The sequence below is a fragment of the Pan troglodytes genome, chromosome X (assembly GCF_028858775.2).
Source record: "Pan troglodytes isolate AG18354 chromosome X, NHGRI_mPanTro3-v2.0_pri, whole genome shotgun sequence".
NCBI classification, from domain to species: Eukaryota; Metazoa; Chordata; class Mammalia; order Primates; family Hominidae; genus Pan; species Pan troglodytes.
Window position 1 is genome coordinate 68434129 of NC_072421.2, and position 21400 is coordinate 68455528.

The window sequence follows — 21400 nt, forward strand, 5'->3', positions numbered from 1 at the left end:
TCTCGCAGACCACAGTGCAATCAAACTAGAACTCAGGATTAAGAATCTCACTCAAAACCGCTCAACTACATGGAAACTGAACAACCTGCTCCTCAATGACTGCTGGGTACATAACGAAATGAAGACAGAAATAAAGATGTTCTTTGAAACCAACGAGAACAAAGACACAACATACGAGAATCTCTGGGACACATTCAAAGCAGTGTGTAGAGGGAAATTTATAGCACTAAACGCCCACAAGAGAAAGCAGGAAAGATCCAAAATTGACACCCTAACATCACAATTAAAAGAACTAGAAAAGCAAGAGCAAACACATTCAAAAGCTAGCAGAAGGCAAGAAATAACTAAAATCAGAGCAGAACTGAAGGAAATAGAGACACAAAAAACCCTTCAAAAAATTCATGAATCCAGGAGCTGGTTTTTTGAAAGGATCAACAAAATTGATAGACCGCTAGCAAGACTAATAAAGAAAAAAAGAGAGAAGAATCAAATAGACGCAATAAAGAATGATAAAGGGGATATCACCACCGATCCCACAGAAATACAAACTACCATCAGAGAACACTACAAACACCTCTATGCAAATAAACTAGAAAATCTAGAAGAAATGGATAAATTCCTCAACACATACACTCTTCCAAGACTAAACCAGGAAGAAGTTGAATCTCTGAATAGATCAATAACAGGATCTGATATTGTGGCAATAATCAATAGCTTACCAACCAAAAAGAATCCAGGACCAGATGGATTCACAGCCGAATTCTACCAGAGGTACAAGGAGGAACTGGTACCATTCCTTCTGAAACTATTCCAATCAATAGAAAAAGAGGGAATCCTCCCTAACTCATTTTATGAGATCAGCATCATTCTGATACCAAAGCCGGGCAGAGACACAACCAAAAAAGAGAATTTTAGACCAATATCCTTGATGAACATTGATGCAAAAATCCTCAATAAAATACTGGCAAACCGAATCCAGCAGCACATCAAAAAGCTTATCCACCATGATCAAGTGGGCTTCATCCTTGGGATGCAAGGCTGGTTCAATATACGCAAATCAATAAATGTAATCCAGCATATAAACAGAGCCAAAGACAAAAACCACATGACTATCTCAATAGATGCAGAAAAGGCCTTTGACAAAATTCAACAACACTTCATGCTAAAAACTCTCAATAAATTAGGTACTGATGGGACATGTTTCAAAATAATAAGAGCTATCTATGACAAACCCACAGCCAATATCATACTGAATGGGCAAACACTGGAAGCATTCCCTTTGAAAACTGGCACAAGACAGGGATGCCCTCTCTCACCACTCCTATTCAACATAGTGTTGGAAGTTCTGGCCACGGCAATTAGGCAGGAGAAGGAAATAAAGGGTATTCAATTAGGAAAAGAGGAAGTCAAATTGTCCCTGTTTGCAGATGACATGATTGTATATCTAGAAAACCCCATTGTCTCAGCCCAAAATCTCCTTAAGCTGATAAGCAACTACAGCAAAGTCTCAGGATACAAAATCAATGTGCAAAAATCACAAGCATTCCTATACACCAACAGAGAGCCAAATCATGAGTGAACTCCCATTCACAATTGCTTCAAAGAGAATAAAATACCTAGGAATCCAACTTACAAGGGATGTGAAGGACCTCTTCAAGGAGAACTACAAACCGCTGCTCAAGGAAATAAAAGAGCATATAAACAAATGGAAGAACATTCCATGCTCATGGGTAGGAAGAATCAATATCGTGAAAATGGCCATACTGCCCAAGGTAATTTACAGATTCAATGCCATCCCCATCAAGCTACCAATGCCTTTCTTCACAGAATTGGAAAAAACTACTTTAAAGTTCATATGGAACCAAAAAAGAGCCCACATCGCCAAGTCAATCCTAAGCCAAAAGAACAAAGCTGGAGGCATCACACTACCTGACTTCAAACTATACTACAAGGCTACAGTAACCAAAACAGCATGGTACTGGTACCAAAACAGAGATATAGATCAATGGAACAGAACAGAGCCCTCAGAAATAACGCCGCATATCTACAACTATCTGATCTTTGACAAACCTGACAAAAAGAAGCAATGGGGAAAGGATTCCCTATTTAATAAATGGTGCTGGGAAAACTGGCTAGCCATATGTAGAAAGCTGAAACTGGATCCCTTCCTTACACCTTATACAAAAATCAATTCAAGATGGATTAAAGACTTAAATGTTAGACCTAAAACCATAAAAACCCTAGAAGAAAACCTAGGCATTACCATTCAGGACATAGGCATGGGCAAGGACTTCATGTCTAAAACACCAAAAGCAATGGCAACAAAAGACAAAATTGACAAATGGGATCTAATTAAACTAAAGAGCTTCTGCACAGCAAAAGAAACTACCATCAGAGTGAACAGGCAACGTACAAATTGGGAGAAAATTTTTGCAACCTACTCATCTGACAAAGGGCTAATATCCAGAATCTACAATGAACTCAAACAAATTTACAAGAAAAAAACAAACAACCCCATCAAAAAGTGGGTGAAGGACATGAACAGACACTTCTCAAAAGAAGACATTTATGCAGCCAAAAAACACATGAAAAAATGCTCACCATCACTGGCCATCAGAGAAATGCAAATCAAATCCACAATGAGATACCATCTCACACCAGTTAGAATGGCAATCATTAAAAAGTCAGGAAACAACAGGTGCTGGAGAGGATGTGGAGTAATAGGAACACTTTTACACTGTTGGTGGGACTGTAAACTAGTTCAACCATTGTGGAAGTCAGTGTGGCGATTCCTCAGGGATCTAGAACTAGAAATACCATTTATTTGACCCAGCCATCCCATTACTGGGTATATACCCAAAGGACTATAAATTATGCTGCTATAAAGACACATGCACACGTATGTTTATTGCGGCATTATTCACAATAGCAAAGGCTTGGAACCAACTCAAATGTCCAACAATGATAGACTGGATTAAGAAAATGTGGCACATATACACCATGGAATACTATGCAGCCATAAAAAATGATGAGTTCATGTCCTTTGTAGGGACATGGATGAAATTGGAAATCATCATTCTCAGTAAACTATCGCAAGAACAAAAGACCAAACACCGCATATTCTCACTCATAGGTGGGAATTGAACAATGAGATCACATGGACACAGGAAGGGGAACATCACACTCTGGGGACTGTTGTGGGGTGGGGGGAGGGGGGAGGGATAGCATTGGGAGATATACCTAATGCTAGATGACAAGTTAGTGGGTGGAGCACACCAGCATGGCACATGTATACGTATGTAACTAACCTGCACAATGTGCACATGTACCCTAAAACTTAAAGTATAATAAAAAAAATTTAAAAAAGATAAATAAATAAAATAAAAAAAGAAAGACAGTACAGCTGATACCACAGAAATATAAAAAATCATGAGACTACTATGAACAATTATGTACCAAGAAATTGGATAATCTAGAAGAAAGATAAAGTCCTAGACATATAAAACCCAGATGGAATCATAATGAAATAGAAAATGTGAACAAATAATGAATAAGGAGTTTAAATGAATAACAAAAAATCTTCCATCTAAGAAAAGCTCAGGATCTGATGGTGTCACTGCTCCTACCAAACATTTAAAGAACTAATACCAATCCTTCTCAAATTCTTCCAAAAAATGGAAATCATTTCACAAAATTCAACATCATTCCATGATTAAAAAAAAAAACACAATAAAGGCCATATATGACCAATGGACAAATAACACCATACTCAATGGTGAATAGTTAGGAGCGTTTCCTCTAAAATAAGGAAGAAAACATGGATACCCACTCTCACTACTTCTATTCAACATACTACTGGAAGTCCTAGTCAGAGTAATTAGGCATGAGAAAAATCTAAGTTGGAAAGGAAGAAGTTAAATTGTCTGCTTGTAAATAACATGATCTTATATATAGAAAACCTTACAGAGGCAATGAAAAAAAATTTAGAACCAATAAGTGAATTCAATTAAGTAGCAAGATACAAAATCAATATACACAAAGTAGTAGCATTTCTACATACTAACAACAAACTACCTGAAAAAAATATTAAAAACATGATTCCATTTACAATAGCTACAAAAATATTTGGGAGCAAATTTAATGTTGAAGTGAAAGACATGTACACTAAAAACTATAAAACACTGATGAAAGAAAGTGAAGAAAACACAAAGAAATGGAAAGATATCCCATGTTCACGGATTGGAAAAATATTGTTAAATGTCCATACTACCCAAGGCAATCTACAGATTCAATGCAATCCCTATTAAAATTCCAGTGACATTTTTTCCCAGAAATAAAAAAAAAAATACTGACATTTCCAAGGAAGCAAAAAGACCCTGACTAGATATAGCAATCTTGAGCAAAAATAAGAAAGCTGAAGGCACCATACTACGTGAAGTCAAAATAAACTACAAAGCTATACTAATCAAAACAGCATGGTATTGGCAGAAAAACAGATACATAGGCCAATGGAAGGAAATAGAGAGCCCAGAAATAAATCCACACATTTACAGTCAATTGGTTTTCAATAAAGGTGTCAAGAACACACAATGAGAAAAGGACAGTTTCTTCAACCAATAGTGTTGGTAAAACTGGATACCCACATGCAGAAGAATAAAATTTGACCCTTTTCTCACAATATATAAAAAAGCTATTCAAAATAGATTAAAGATTTAAACGTAAGACATGAAACTGTAGAACTACTAAAAGAAAACATAGAGGAAAAGCTCCATGACATTGCTAAACACAAAAATAGACACATGGGATTACATCAAACTAAAAAGCTTCTACACAGCAAAAGAAACCATCAACAGAGTGAAGACACAATGTATGGAATGGGAGAATATATTTACAAACCAGGCATTTGAGAAGGGGTTAACATCCAAAATATATAAGAAATTCAAACAATTCAATAGGAAGGAAACAAATAACCTGATTTTATAATGGGCAAATGACCTGAAAAGACACTTCTCAAAAGGAGATGAGCAAGTGGTCCACAAGTATATGAAAAAATGTCTAACATCACTACTCATCAGAGAAATGCAAATTAAAACCACGATGATAACATCACCCCACATCTGCTAGAATGGCTATTATAAAAAAGACAAAGGAGAGCAAGTGCTGACAAGGATGCGGAGAATAGGGAACTCTTACATATTGTAGGTGGGAATGTAAATTAGTATAGCCATCATGGAAAGCAGTATGGAGGTTCCTCAAAAAAATTAAAGTAGAACTACCATATGATCCAGCAGTCCCACTACGTAGTAGAATATAAAAAAGAAGTGAAATCAATATGTCAAAGAGATATCTGCACTCCCATATTCATTGCAGCATTATTCACAATAGCCATGGTATGGAATCAACTTAACTGTTTATCGGTGGATAAGTGGATAAAGAAAATGTGGTGTATATATAGACAATGGAATACTATTCAGCCTCAATAAAAGGAGGAAATCCTGTCATTTATGAAAAAAAGGTATGAACCTCGAAGACATTATATTAAGTGAAATAAGCCAGGCACACAAAAATAAATACCACATGATCTCATATGTGAAATCTAAAGTTGACCTCATAGAAGCAGAATAGAATGTTCACAGAAGCAAAGTAGAATGGTGGTTACCAGGGACTAAGGAGTCGGGGAGATTAGGGAGATGGTGAAAGAATACAGAATTTCCGTTGAGCAGAAGGAACAAGTTCAAGAGATCTATTGTACAACATGGTGACTATAGATTATAACAATGTATTCTATTCTTAAAAATCACTGAGAGTTTAAGTGTTCTCACCACAAAAAAAATGCTAAGTATGTGAGGTAGGGTTGGGTGTGATGGCTCATGCCTGTAATCCTAGCACTTTGGGAGGCTGAAGCAGGAGGATTGCTTGAGCCCAGGAGTTTGGGGCCAGCCTGGGCAACATAGTGAGACTCCATCTCTACAAAAAATAATAAAAAAGATGAGGTGGAGGATTTCTTGAGCCTGGGAGGTCAAGGCTGCAATGAGCCGTGATCATTCCACTGCACTTCCACTTGGGTGACAGAGTAAGACCTTGCTTCAAAAAAAAAAAAAAAAAAAAAAAAAAAAAGGATGTGAGGTAATGTATATGTTAATTAGCTTGATTTAGCCATTCCACAATGTATACATATCTTTAAAACACCATGTTGTTGCTGGAGAGGATGTGGAGAAATAGGAACACTTTTACACTGTTGGTGGGACTGTAAACTAGTTCAACCATTGTGGAAGTCAGTGTGGCGATTCCTCAGGGATCTAGAACTAGAAACACCATTTGACCCAGCCATCCCATTACTGGGTATATACTCAAAGAAGTATAAATCATGCTGCTATAAAGACACATGCACACGTATGTTTATTGCAGCACTATTCACGATAGCAAAGACTTGGAACCAACCCAAATGTCCATCAATGATAGACTGGATTAAGAAAATGTGGCACATATACACCATGGAATATTATGCAGCCATAAAAAATGATGAATTCATGTCCTTTGTAGGGACATGGATGAAGCTGGAAATCATCATTCTCAGCAAACTATAGTAAGGACAAAAAACCAAACACCACATGTTCTCACTCATAGGTGGGAATTGAACAATGAGAACACTTGGAAACAGGAAGAGGAACATCACACCCCAGGGCCTGTTGTGGGATGGGGGACTGGGGAGGGATAGCATTAGGAGATATACCTAATGTAAATGACGAGTTAATGGGTGCAGCACACCAACATGGCACATGTATACATATGTAACAAACCTGCACGTTGTGCACATGTACCCTGAAACTTAAAGTATAATAATAAAATAAATAAATAAATAAATAAAACCCACTATGTTGTTCATGATCAATATATATATAATTTTTATTTGCCAATTAAAAAAATAAGTTTTTAAAAAAGACAACTTGTATCCAGAATATATAAAGAACTGTCAAAAATCAGTAATAATAAAACAAAGTACCCTATCTTAAACTGGGAAAAAGATTTGTACAAACAACCCAAAAAGATACATGGTTTAATAAAATATTAAACATTAGGGAAATGCTAATGCCACAGTAAAACACTACTACCCACTATCAGAATAGCTAAATTTTTGTTCTTTTTTATTGTTTTAACTTTAAGTTCTAGGATACATGTGCAGAAAGTGCAGTTTTATTACGTAGGCATACGTGTGTCATGGTGGTTTGATGCACCTATCAACCCATCACCTAGGTTTTAAGCCTCACATGCATTAGCTATTTGTCCTGATGTTCTCCCTCCCCTCACCGCCCCCAACAGGCCCCAGTGTGTGTTGTTCCCCTTCCTGTGTCCATGTGTTCTCATTGTTCATCTCCCTCTTATGAGTGAGAACATGTGGTGTTTGGTTTTCGGTTCCTGCATTAGTTTGCTGAGGTTGATGGCTTCCAGCTTCATCCATGTGCCTGCAAAATACATGATCTTATTCCTTTTTATGGCTGCATAGTATTCCATGGTGTATATGTACCACATTTTCTTTATCCAGTCTACAATTGATGGGCATTTGGGTTGGTTCCATGTCTTTGCTATTGTGAATAGTGCTGCAATGAACACACGTGTGCATGTATCTTTATAATAGAATGATTTATATTCCTTTGAGTATATACCCAGTAATGGGATTGCTGGGTCAAATAGTATTTCCGTTTCTAGATCCTTGAAGAATCACCATGCTGTCTTCCGCTATGATTGAACTAATTTACATTCCTACCAACAGTGTAAAAGCATTCCTATTTCTCTACAGCCTCACCAGCATCTGTTGTTTCTTGACTTTTTAATAATCTCCCAGAATGGCTAAATTTTTTTAAGTGGACAATTTCAAGTGCTGATGAGGATGTAGATCAGCTAGAACTCTTAAACATAGCTGGTTCACAGGTGAAATTGTATAGTCGCTTTAGAAAACAGTTTTGCAGTTTCTAATAAAGTTAAACATGTATTTACCATGTAAGTCCACAGTCCCACTCCTAGATATTTACCCTACAGAAGTAAAATATTATCATCGAATTAACTGGGCATGGTGGTGCACACCTGTAGTCCCAGCTATTCAGGTGGCTGAGGCAGGAGAATCGCTTGAACCTGGGAGGTGGAGATTGTAGTGAGCTGAGATCATGCCACTGCACTCCAGCCTGGGTGACAGAGCAAGACCCCATCTCAAAAAAACAATATTATTATCACAGAAAATATGTAAAGAGATGTTTTACAGCACCTTTATTCACAATTGTCAAAACTGAAAACTTTGAACTTGTCTCAGAGGTGAAAAAAAACCCTGAAAACCATTCAAATATCCTTCAACTGGTGAATGCATTTTTCCATACTGTGGTATTTCCATACTATGGAATGCCACATAGCAATAAAAAAGAACAAACTGTGGATAAATACAATATGGGTGAGTTTCAAATGCATTAAGTTAAGTGAAAGAAGCTCAAAAAGATTCATACTATATGATTTCATTTATATGACATTCTGGAAAAGACAAAACTATAGAGATAGAAGAGATTACTGATTTCCAGGGCTGAAAGTGGTGAGAAGGAGTAACAGTAAAGGGCCCTGAGGTATTTTTTTTCTACATTGTGGTGGTAGTTATATGACTGTATGCACTTATCAAAACTCAGAATTTTTAACATATATAAACCTCATAGGACCATACACTAGCAAGAGTAAATTTATTATATGTATCTTCAATATACATGACTTTTAAAAAATGGTCACAGACAACTGGAGAAGAAATAAAAGGGTTGATCTGATGTTGTATTTAAAAAGTAAAATAATTTTTAAAAAATAATGTTAAAACAAAAGATTTAACAGGAAAATTACTAATATTTTTGCCATTTTTACTGGCAAAAAAGCTTCAAGTTATTTTACCCTTAAACACAGTATATCAAGTAAAACAAATGCCTAAAAGTCTCTAATGAAAACTTTGATGATGAACATGACAGCAATATTAACCTCTAATTTACTATTCCTTAATTATTATACAGTTATACTTTACTATTCTGGAACATTTCTTTTTTAATGTAAAATAAATGATCTTTTTTCTTAAGGAGTGAATAACAGAGTCCTTTGTACGTAGTAGGTGTCCAAAAACAGTTGCTTAATTGGATTCGTATACATTTTGTTTGGATCCATTAATTTAAGTTTCTTAACTTCTGCCAAACAAATGGCAACCAGTCTGGAGCTCAGACTCCTTCAGGATTAATTCAGCTACCTGAGGGCTGAAGGCATTAATATCTGAGCAAAGGCATATCTATAACCAATTCAACATATATGTGCCCATGCAGACACACCAGCTAGGAAACTATGCTTAACTTAATGGAAAGGCCTCAACATTAATGGGATGAGGGTCATGTGTGAAATTCCAAGACTGTCCACTCTGTGGAGAGAAACTCCATCTCAAGGCCAAATCTCTCACCAATCACCTCCCAAATAAGTGAAAACAATCAAAAGGCACCCCAACTTTCATTTTTTGAAGACAATTCTTAACTGATATGGGTTTTTAGTATAATCTCACCCACATACAGCTTTTTAAATTTAATTTTTGAATAGGTTGGTTTAAATAAAAGTATAAAAAGGTACATAGTGATAAGACTTTCCCCTAATTCTTGTCCCGCATTTGCCCAGTTCCTATTCCCTCAATAGGTAACCACTGTTCTTTTACTTTTATATAACCTTCCACGGTTTCTTTTTGCATTGTTGTATCACCTTTACATAGGAAAGACAGAACATATATTCAATTCTATTGTCTTAAAAACAATGTTTTTTTCCCACTGTGGTTGAAGAGGATTATTTATTCTTTGTGTTAATAGTCAAATATAAGTGACAAATAAAATTTATACCTCTTTCAGAGTTGCCCTCTATGACTGCAATCTTGAATATATAAAATTGAGTGAAAACGTTTCTAGGGTCATGTCGTTCAGCTTCTGCCACTGCCTCTTTGGCCTGGAAAGAAAAACATTGGGTCATTTTAATAAAATCTACAAGGAAGGACTTACCATATTTTACTAATATCATTAAGGTAGTCAAAATGGCTGAGGGATACTCACAATGAAAATATATGAATCTAAGAAAAATATTTGCAGAAGTGCTCTTCTAGAATGCTAACGCAACAGTGAGTTATACTTCTGGAAATAGAGTAAGTTAGATATGTCAGACCAACCCTCCTGCTGAAAACAACCAAAAATATTGGACGATATATTAATTTTTTTCCAGAAAGAACAAAAGAGCAACTGACAAATAGCAAAAGAATTACCAAGGCAAAATCTAAGGAAAACTGAGGTCTCAGAGAGGTAAACAGAAAAGTAAAGTCGCTTTTATCTGGTAAGCATTTGCAAATGTAAGCAAATGTTAACTTCAGTTTTGAGGGACATCACTAGGTCAGGGGAAAAGACATCAAGTTCCAAGGGATCACACTCCTAGACTAGGGACAAGCCAAAAGTAAACCCACTCCTACCCACATCCCTGGAAAACTGCAAATAAAGTTACCTTAGTACTGAATAGAAGGCAGCACAATGGGGTGGAGGGAAACAATCCATGAGGTGTAATACTAGGAGACTCATGTATTCACTGACCCAAACTACATTATACAGGAAGCTAAAAGACCTAAAGCTGAGAATTTAGTTTAGATAGCTCCCAAGCATCTACAGAAGCAAATGTAAATCTTCTCTGGGGGAAAGCACCTTATGTCAGCCTTCGAAATATTTCCATAAATAATTTTTCAAGAACCATGAGTTGTACACGTTACAAAAATAACAAAGCACACTCAGAAACAAGGTACCATAAGCAGCAGAAACGAGATAGCAGAAGCAGACCCTCAAGATGCAGATACTAGAATTATGAAAAACTGGTTATAAAACACCTATGTTTTCAAAGTCTAAAGAAATACAATGTATGTTCAAAATATATGTATGTGGGTTGATGCACAGTGGTACAAATTAATACAGTTATAGTGGTTGTTTCTAGATGGTATCCATTCTGTCTCATTATTACCTGTGCCATACCAGTTATTAAATACTTTGCATATCAGTGAAGTTAGTACGAAACAGAGACCATAAAATGTGATCTTAGGGATCTGAAACAAAGAAGCTTTTTGAAATGAAAAACCCAATTACCCAAATTAAAACATAATAGACAGGTTTAACAGCAGATTAGAAACAGGTGAAGAGAAAATTAGTGGGCAGAAAGAATAAAATAGCCAAAATGCAGCACAGAGCAATTACAAACATGGAAGACAGTTAAGAAAGGATTCTATACTTTCTAGGATAGCCACTAAAAGATTAGAAGCAGTAAATAATTTTCACACTAGTAGAAGGGGAAGACTGCAATGAAAAAAAACGAAAATAGTATTTTTAACAACTGGTGCTGGAACAACTAGACATCCACATGTAAAAAAGTAGAGCTAGACACAGACCATAAACCTCTCACAAAAATTAACTGAAAATGGATTATAACCTAAATATAAAAACCCAAACTATAAAACTTTTAGAAGATAACATAGGAGAAATTTTAGGTGAACTTTGGCAATGACTTTTTAGACACAACACCAAAACCATATCTATAAAAGAAAAAACTGGTAAGTTAAACTTCATTAAAATTAAAAACTGCTCTGTGAAAGACAGCATTAAGAGAATAATGATAAAAGCCACATATTGGGAAAAAATATTTGCAAAACACATATGTAATGAAGGACTGGTATTCAACATGTATGAAGAATTCTTCAAATTCAACAATAAGAAAATAAACAACCCAAGTATAAAATGGGCAAAAGACCTGAAGAAACACTTCACTAAATAAAATATACAGATGGCAAATAAGTATATGAAAAGATGCTTAACATCTTACGTCATTAGGGTTTTGCAAATTAAAACAGCAATGAGATATCACTATGCATCTATTAGAATAACTAAAATTCAAAACACTTTAACGACATATAATGCTGGCAAGGATGTGGTGCAACAGGAACTCTCATTCATCACTGGTGGGAATGAAAAATGGTATAGCCAACTTGGAAGACAGTTTGGCAGTTTCCTACAAAACTAAACATACTCTTGCCATACAATCCAGCAGTTGCACCTTTGGTATTTATTCAAATGTGTCAAAACTTATGTCTACACAAAAATCTACATAAAGATATTTATAGTAGCTTTATTCATAACTGCCAAAATTTGGAAGCAACTAAGATGTTCTTCCATAGGTGAGTGTATAAACTAATATATCCAGATAGTGGAATATTATTCAGCACTAAAAAAAATTAACTACCAACCCATAAAAGGACATGAAGGAATCTTAAATGCATATTGCTAAGTGAAAGAAACCTATTTGAAAAGGCTACATACTGCACGATTCCAATTATGTGACATTCTGAAAAGGCAAAACTATGGAGACAGTAAAAAGATCAGTGGTTGACACTAGTTCAGTGAGAGGGAGGAAGGGATGAATAGTTGAACCACAGGGGGTTGAACTATTCTGTATGGTATTATAATGGTAGACACTTTTTTATACATTCATCAAACCACATATGATGTACAACACAAAGACTAAAACCTAATGTAAACTACGGACTTTAGTTAAAAATAACATATCAATATTGGCTTATTAATTGTAACATATATAGCACACTAATGCGAGATGTTAATGACGGGGAAACAGTATGTGAAGAACGGTGAGGGGGTATATGAAAACTCTCTATATTTCCTACTCAATTTTTCTGTAAACCTGAAACTGCTGTAACAAGTAAAGTCTATTATTTAGAAACATTGATCCCAAAGAAGGCAAGTGAGGAGAGAAAAAGAAACAGGATAGAAATGACAAATAGAAGCCAGGCACAGTGGCTCACGCCTGTAATCCCAACACTTTGGGAGGCTCAGGCAGGCAGATCCCCTGAGAACAGGAGTTTGAGACCAGCCTGGCCAGCATGGTGAAACCCCATCTCTACTAAAAATATAAAAATTAGCTGGGTGTGGTGGCACACATCTGTGATCCCAGCTACTTGGGAGGCTGAGGCATGAGAATCACTTGAACATGGGAGGCGGAGTTTGCAGTGAGCAGAGATTGTACTACTGCACTCCAGCCTGGGCATAAAGTGAGACTCTGTCTCAAAAAAAAAAAAAAAAAAAAGAAACGACAAATAGAAAGCATAAAGTAAGTTATAGATTTAAACTCAGATATACCAATATTGTATTAAATGTATAAACACGAAATGCCCTAGTTAAAAAACAAAAATGGTCAGACTGGATTAAAAATATGTAACTACATGTTTTTTAGAAGTGGCACACCTAAAATATAAATGAATTAAAAGTTCAAAGTAAAGGGATTAGAGAAGATCTATCTGGAAAATATTAACCAAAGTGTGGATATATTAATATCAGACAAAAATGACTTTAAGGCAGAAAATAATACTAGATATAAAGAAGATCACTGCATAACAATAAAACTTCAACAAACAAATATATTACAGTACTAATTTTGTATGTATAAGTAGTATGGCCTAAAATATATAAAGCAAAAATGATAAAATTAAATGAAGAAATAGATCAATTCAAACCATAAAGGGATATTCCAGCACCTCATCTCAGTAAGTGATAGAGTAAGTACACAAAATATGAGTTTTGATACAGAAGATCCAAATAAAATGAACAAACAATCTAAATTTATACATGTGTGTATATAGGTGGTCTCTGTCTTATGAGTTTTTGACTTTACCACGGGTTTATCAGGATGTAACCACATCGTAAGTCTGGGAGCTCCTTACAACTTATGACAGGGTTATGGTTTCTACTAAATGTATATTGCCGTTACATCATTATAAAATCAAAATATCATTAAGTCAAACCATCATAAGTTGTAGATGCCTGCCATTTTGCCAGCATTAACTGCATTTTCACCTTACGATATTTTCAACTTATGATCAATTTATTGGGATATAACTCCATCGTAAGTCAAGGAACATCTGTACATAAATGTACATACACAGTGCCTAAAAACTGCAGAAAACACATTTTTTTCAAGCACACACAGAATATTTACAAAAAGTGACCATTTACCTAACCATTAAGCAAATCTAGTCTAGGAAGAATCCTCTACTAAAGTCTTCAGAGAGAGCATAGCTTTATCGACACCTTGATTTTGGACTTCCAGCCTCCAGAACTATAAGTGTATACATTTCTGTTGTTTTAAGCCACACAGTTTGTAGTGCTTTGTTATAGCATCCCTAGGAAACTAATACCATATATATACAACAACAACACAAAAAAACCCTAAAGCAAACATCATATTTAATGGCAATTTATGGTAGCTTTCCCTTTTAAATCCAAAACACCACTTTAATTCAACATAGTGGTTGAATTATTAGACAAAATAAGACAAGAAATATATAAAGCATATTGAAAAAGAAGAAACACAATTGTCAATTTGTATAATTGAATATGTAGACAACCCAGAAGAATTTATAAGCAAATTATTACAATTATTAAGAGACTTTAGCAAAGGTAGCTGTGTATATATATATATATATATATATATATATATATATATGCCATATGAGGCTGGGCATGGCTGATCATACCTGTGATCCCAGCACTTTGGGAGGCTGAGGTGAGAGGATCATCTGAGTCCAGGAGTTTGAGACCAGCTTGGGCAACATAGTAAGACCCCCGTCTCAACAAAAAAATTTTTTTAAATTAGCCAGGCATGGTGGTGCATGCCTGTGGTCCCAGCTACTCAGGAGGTTAAGGTAGGAGGATTACTTGAGCCCAGGAAGTTGAGGATGCTGTGAGCTGTGTTTACACCACTGCACTCCAGCCTAGGTGACAAAGTGAGACCCTGTCGGTAGGTAGGTAGGAAGAAAAAAAACTATACAAAATGATTCTGGAAATATGTGGTAGAGGTAACATTTCTCTGAATTCTCATGAAAAACAACTGAGCATGCAGATGGCAAAACCAAAAACCACAGACAGCGTTTATAACAAAACTGAGTGACAAAGTATCCCGAGGCATTAAGAAACACAAGTGGGTGGAGAAAAAGCAACAACAGCTACAAGACCTGCATTATGTCAGCATCTGTACAGGATGAAGAAAAAAAAGGAAGTAATAGGGAAGCGTCTAATGGACTATATAGAAAAGGAGGACCCCAAAATTGGCTTGTAGAAATCAACTGAATAGCATGATGGGGAAACTGGAGAATAGCAGTTGAAATTGGGAGATAATTTGCTTTCTCCATTATTGAGTGAGTGCAAGGACCTCATATCAAAGATGTACTAAAGAAGCGATAGTAGTCTAGGCCCTATGAACCCTTAAAGCTTACCCACTAGAGCTCCCCTCTGAGAGGCTCCACACTAAGGAGAAACTGCTGAGAGTACAATAAAAAACTGAACAGGACAGTGACAACAAAGATGAAAGAAAAAGTATAGATTAGTGTTGTCCAATAGAGTTCTGTGATGGTGGAAATATTCTATATTTGTGCTATTCAATAGAGTAGTCATTAGCCACACATGGCTATTTAGCACTTGAAATGTGGCTACTGCAATTGAAGAAATAAATTTTTATAACTTTATTTAATTTTAATTAATTTAAACTTAAACGTACATAGCCACACATGCCTCATTGCTATCATATTGGACAGTGTGGGTGTACACCAAAAGACAGAGAGAAGCAGAGCCAGGAAATCTCAGAATAAAAGCTGCCTTATTTTTAAACACTAACAAACCAAACCAAACCAAAAACAAAAAAGGGAGCTCTGTGAAGTAGTAACACTTTCTAAATGTCTACCTTTTTATAAGTTAAGGAAAACTAATTTCACATCAAAATGAGAAACAGTAAAGCTTTAAGGTAAATACCCTAAAAAGTTGTAAAAAAATTAAAAAAAAAAAAGCAGCAGCAGCAGCAGCAGCAAAGTATCCCCACAGAAAATGAAAGCATGTCAGAAAAATGTGCTCAAAAAACAGGTCAAAATCATAACCGACTATTTAAAAATGAGCTAAACACATTTAAAAATAAATCATGCTGCTATAAAGACACATGCACACGTATGTTTATTTTGGCACTATTCACAATAGCACAGACTTGGAACAAACCCAAATGTCCAACAATGATAGACTGGATTAAGAAAATGTGGCACATATACACCATGGAATACTATGCAGCCATAAAAAATGATGAGTTCATGTCCTTTGTAGGGACATGGATGAAATTGGAAATCATCATTCTCAGTAAACTATCGCAAGGACAAAAAACCAAACACCGCATGTTCTCACTCATAGATGGGAATTGAACAATGAGAACACATGGACACAGGAAGGGGAACATCACACTCTGGGGACTGTTGTGGGGTGGGGGGAGGGGGGAGGGATAGCATTAGGAGATATACCTAATGCTAAATGACGAGTTAATGGGTGCAGCACACCAGCATGGCACATGTATACATATGTAACTAACCTGCACAATGTGCACATGTACCCTAAAACTTAAAGTATAATAATAATAAAAATAAAAAAAATGATACAAGATATGAAAGATCAACCTAAATAAGAATTAGCGGCGGGGCGTCGTGACTCACATCTGCAATCTCAGCACTTTGGGAGGCTGAGGAGGGCGGATCACCTGAGGTCAGGAGTTCCACCTGGCCAGCCTGGCCAACATGGTGAAACCTCGTCTCTACAAAAATACAAAAATTAGCCGGGCACGATGGCGGGTGCCTGTAATCCCAGCTACTCGGGAGGCTGAGGGAGGAGAATTGCTTGAACCTGGGAGGCGGAGGTTGCAGTGAGCCGAGATAGCACAACTGCTCTCCAGCCTGGGCGACAGAGCGAGACTCAGTCTCAAACAAACAAACAAACAAACAAAAAAACCCATAGTAATAATTAGAAAAACTCAGAAATGAGGTGGTAGAGCTAAGGAAAATATTAAAAGTAAAAGAAGTCATTTCAGAAATGAAGACTAACAAGAAGAAAGTCAAAAGTAAATAAATACAGCCAATAATGCCAAAAGAGACTAAAAGTCAAAAACAAGAAAAAATTTGAAGTTAAGAAGGAATGAAGATAATGTATATTTTACCACAGTAAAAGATAAACACTGAAAAATGAAGATACCCAAAGTGATCTACAGATTCAATGTAATCCCTATGACAATTCCAAGGGCATTTTTTTTTCATAAATAAAAAAACCCATCCTAAAATTCATATGAAGTTTCAAGGGATCCTGATTTCAAGACTTAGCTATGAAGATATAGTAATCAAAACAGTATAGTACTGAGATAAGGACTGACATGTAGACCAATGGCATATAATAGAGAGCCCAGAAATGAACCCTCACATATATGGTGAAATGGTTTTTGACAAGGGTTCCCAAACTATTCAATGGGAAAAGGACAGTCTTTTCAACAAATGGTGCTGGGAAACCAGGATATCCACATGCAAAAGAAAGAAGCTGGATCTTTACCTTATATCACACATAAAAATTAACTCAACATGGATTAAAGGTGTAAACATAAGAGCTAAAACTATACAAGTCTTAGAAGAAAACACATGCGAAAATCTTCATGACATTGGATTTGCAAATGACTTCTTGGATATGACACCCAAAGCACAGTCAACAAAAGAAAAATCAGATAAATGGGCCTCATCAAAATTTTTTAAAAATCTACTGTTCTTCAAAAGACACTAAGAAAAAGACAACCCACAGAATGGGAAAACATATTTGCTAATCATATTTTGGTAAGGGGTTAATATCTGAAATATATAAATAATTCCTACAATTCAACCACTATAAAATACAAATCCCAATTAAAAATGGGCAAAGGACTTCAACAGATGTTTCTCCAAAGAAGATACACAAATGGCCAATAAGCACATGAAAATATGTTCAACATCACTGGTCATTAGGGAAATGCAAATCAAAAACACAATAAGAGAACTTCAAACCCATTAGGATGGCTTTTATCAAAAAACTTAAAAACAGTGAGTGTTGACCAGGATGTGGAGAAATTGGAACACTTGTGCATTACTGGTGGGAATGTAAAATGGTACAACCATTGTGGAAAAAAGTATGATGATTGTTCAAAATGTTAAATACAGAATTACCACATGATCCAATGATTATATTATTAGGTAAATACTCAAAAAAACTGAAAGCAGGAACTCAAAAAGATACTTGTAATATCTATGTTCATAGAAGTATTTATTCATAATAGTGAAAATGTCAAAGCAACCCAAGTGTCCAATGAATAGATGAAAGGATAAACAAAATGTGGTACAGTCATGTGTCACTTAACAACAGGGGTACATTCTGAGAAATGTGCCATTAGGCAATTTCATCTTTGTGTGAACACCATAGTGTACTTACACAAACTTAGATGGTATAGCCTACTATACACGACTATATGGTATAGCCCATTGCTCCTAGGCTACAAATCTCTACAGCATGTGACTGTACTGAATACTGTAGGCAATTTTAATGGTAAGTATTTATATATCTAAACATATCTAAACCTAGAAAAAATACAGTAAATATAGGGTATAAAACATAAAAAATGGTACACCTGTATAGGGTACTTACATAAATGGAGCTTGTAGGACTGGAAGTTGCTCTGGGTAAGTCAGTGAGTGCTGAGTGAATGTGAAGGCCTAGGATATTACTGTATACTACTGTAGACTTTATAAACAGTGTATACTTAGGCTACACTCAATTTATAAAAGGATATTTTTCTTTCTTCAATAATGGAGTTTACTGTAACTTTTTAACTTTATAAACTTTTTAATATTTAAAAAACTTTTTAAGTATTTTGTAATAACACCGAGCTTAAAATACAAACATTGTACAGTTGTACAAAAATTTCCTTTTTATATCCTCATTCTACAAGATTTTTGATTTTTAACACTTTAAAATCTTTTTTGACTTTTCAAACTTTTTGTTAAAAATTAAGACATGAGCAAACACATTAGCCTAGACCTACACAGGCTCGGGATCATCAGTATCACTGTCTTCCACCTCCACATCTTGTCCCACTGGAAAGTCCTCAGGGGCAATAACATGCATGGAACTGTCACTTACTATGATAATGCCTTCTTCTGGAATACTTCCTGAAGGACCTGTCTGAGGCTGTTTTACAGTTAATTTTGTTTTATAATTTTGTTTTATATACTCTAAAATAGCAATAAAAGGCTGGGCGTGGTGGCTCACGCCTGTAATCCCAACACTTTGGGAAGTCAAGGTGGGTGGATCACCTGAGGTCAGGAGTTCAAGACCAGCCTGGCCAACATGGTGAAATCCCGTCTCTATTAAAAATACAAAAATTAGGGATGGAGCCAAGATGGCCGAATAGAAACAGCTCCAGTCTACAGCTCCCAGTGTGAGTGACACAGAAGACAAATGATTTCTGCATTTCCAACTGAGGTACTGGGTGCATCTCACTGAGGATTGTTGGACAGTGGGTGCAGGACAGTGGGTGCAGCGCACCGAGCGTGAGCCGAAGCAGGGCGAGGCATTGCCTCACCCGGGAAGTGCAAGGGGTCAGGGAATTCCCTTTCCTAGCCAAGGAAAGGGGTGACAGATGGCACCTGGAAAATCAGGTCACTCCCACCATAATACTGCGCTTTTCCAAGGGTCTTAGCAAACGGCACACCAGGAGACTGTATCCCACGCCTGGCTCAGAGGGTCCTACGCCCACAGAGCCTCGCTCATTGCTAGCACAGCAGTCTGAGATCAAACTGCAAGGCAGCAGTGAGGCTGGGGGAGGGGCGCCCGCCATTGCCCAGGCTTGAGTAGGTAAACAAAGCAGCCGGGAAGCTCGAACTGGGTGGAGCCCACTGCAGCTCAAGGAGGCCTGCCTGCCTCTGTAGACTCCACCTCTGGGGGCAGGGCATAGCCAAACAAAAGGCAGCAGAAACCTCTGCAGACTTAACTGTCCCTGTCTGACAGCTTTGAAGAGAGTAGTGGTTCTCCTAGCATGCAGCTGGAGATCTGAGAATAGACAGACTGCCTCCTGAAGTGGGTCCCTGACCCCCAAGTAGCCTAACTGGGAGGCACCCCCCAGTAGGGGCAGACTGACACCTCACACAGCCGGGTACTCCTCTGAGACAAAACTTCCAGAGGAATGATCAGGCAGCAACATTTGCCTGATATCCACTGTTCTGCAGCCTCCGCTCTGATACCCAGGCAAACAGGGTCTGGAGTGGACCTCCAGCAAACTCCAGCAGACCTGCAGCTGAGGGTCCTGTCTGTTAGAAGGAAAACTAACAAACAGAAAGGACATCCACACCAAAACCTCATCTGTACATCACCATCATCAAAGACCAAAGGTAGATAAAACCACAAAGATGGGGAAAAAACAGAGCAGAAAAACTGAAAATTCTAAAAATCAGATTGCCTCTCCTCCTCCAAAGGAATGCAGCTCCTCATCAGCAATGGAACAAAGCTGGATAGAGAATGACTTTGACGAGTTGAGAGAAGGCTTCAGATGATCAAACTACTCCGAGCTAAAGGAGGACATTCAAACCCATGGCAAAGAAGTAAAAAACCTTGAAAAAAGATTAGACAAATGGCTAACTAGAATAACCAATGCAGAGAAGTCCTTCAAGGACCTGATGGAGCTGAAAACCATGGCACGAGAACTACGTGGCGAATGCACAAGCCTCAGTAGCCGATTCGATCAACTGGAAGAAAGGGTATCAGTGATGGAAGATCAAATGAATGAAATGAAGCGAGAAGAGAAGTTTAGAGAAAAAAGAAAAAAAAGAAATGAAAAAAGCCTCCAAGAAATATGGGACTATGTGAAAAGACCAAATCTATGTCTGATTGGTGTACCTGAAAGTGACGGGGAGAATGGAACCAAGTTGGAAAACACTCTGCAGGATATTATCCAGGAGAACTTCCCCAATCTAGCAAGGCAGGCCAACGTTCAGATTCAGGAAATACAGAGAACGCCACAAAGATACTCCTCGAGAAGAGCAACTCCAAGACACATAATTGTCAGATTCACCAAAGTTGAAATGAAGGAAAAAATGTTAAGTGCAGCCAGAGAGAAAGGTCGGGTTACCCACAAAGGGAAGCCCATCAGACTAACAGCTGATCTCTCGGCAGAAACTCTACAAGCCAGAAGAGATTCTCTAAAATTCTAAAATTGAGTGAAAGAAGCCAGATTTTAAAAAAAGGTAAAGTACATACCGTGTAATTCCATTTATATGAAACTCTAGGAAAGATAAATCTAACCTGTAGTGATAGAAAGCATACCAGTCATTGCCTGGGGCTGGAAGTGGAGGTGAGGATTGACTGGGAAGGAACACAAGGAAATCTCTCGGGATAATGGAAGTCTTCTATATCTAGACCATGGTAGTGGGTAAATTTGGGGTATAAAGTGGTCA

The 21400-nt window shown here is 36.9% G+C and overlaps 1 protein-coding gene across 2 annotated transcripts in view; it reads right to left on the reverse strand.

Moving 5' to 3' along the window:
- Nucleotides 1–21400, reverse strand: part of TEX11 (testis expressed 11) — a 381570-nt gene that overhangs the window by 114565 nt on the left and 245605 nt on the right. For both annotated transcript variants that reach the window (XM_016944288.4, XM_054676447.2), the window contains exon 17: nucleotides 9888–9990. In XM_016944288.4, the coding sequence (XP_016799777.2) occupies nucleotides 9888–9990 (103 nt within the window). The remainder of the gene's footprint in view (nucleotides 1–9887; nucleotides 9991–21400) is intronic.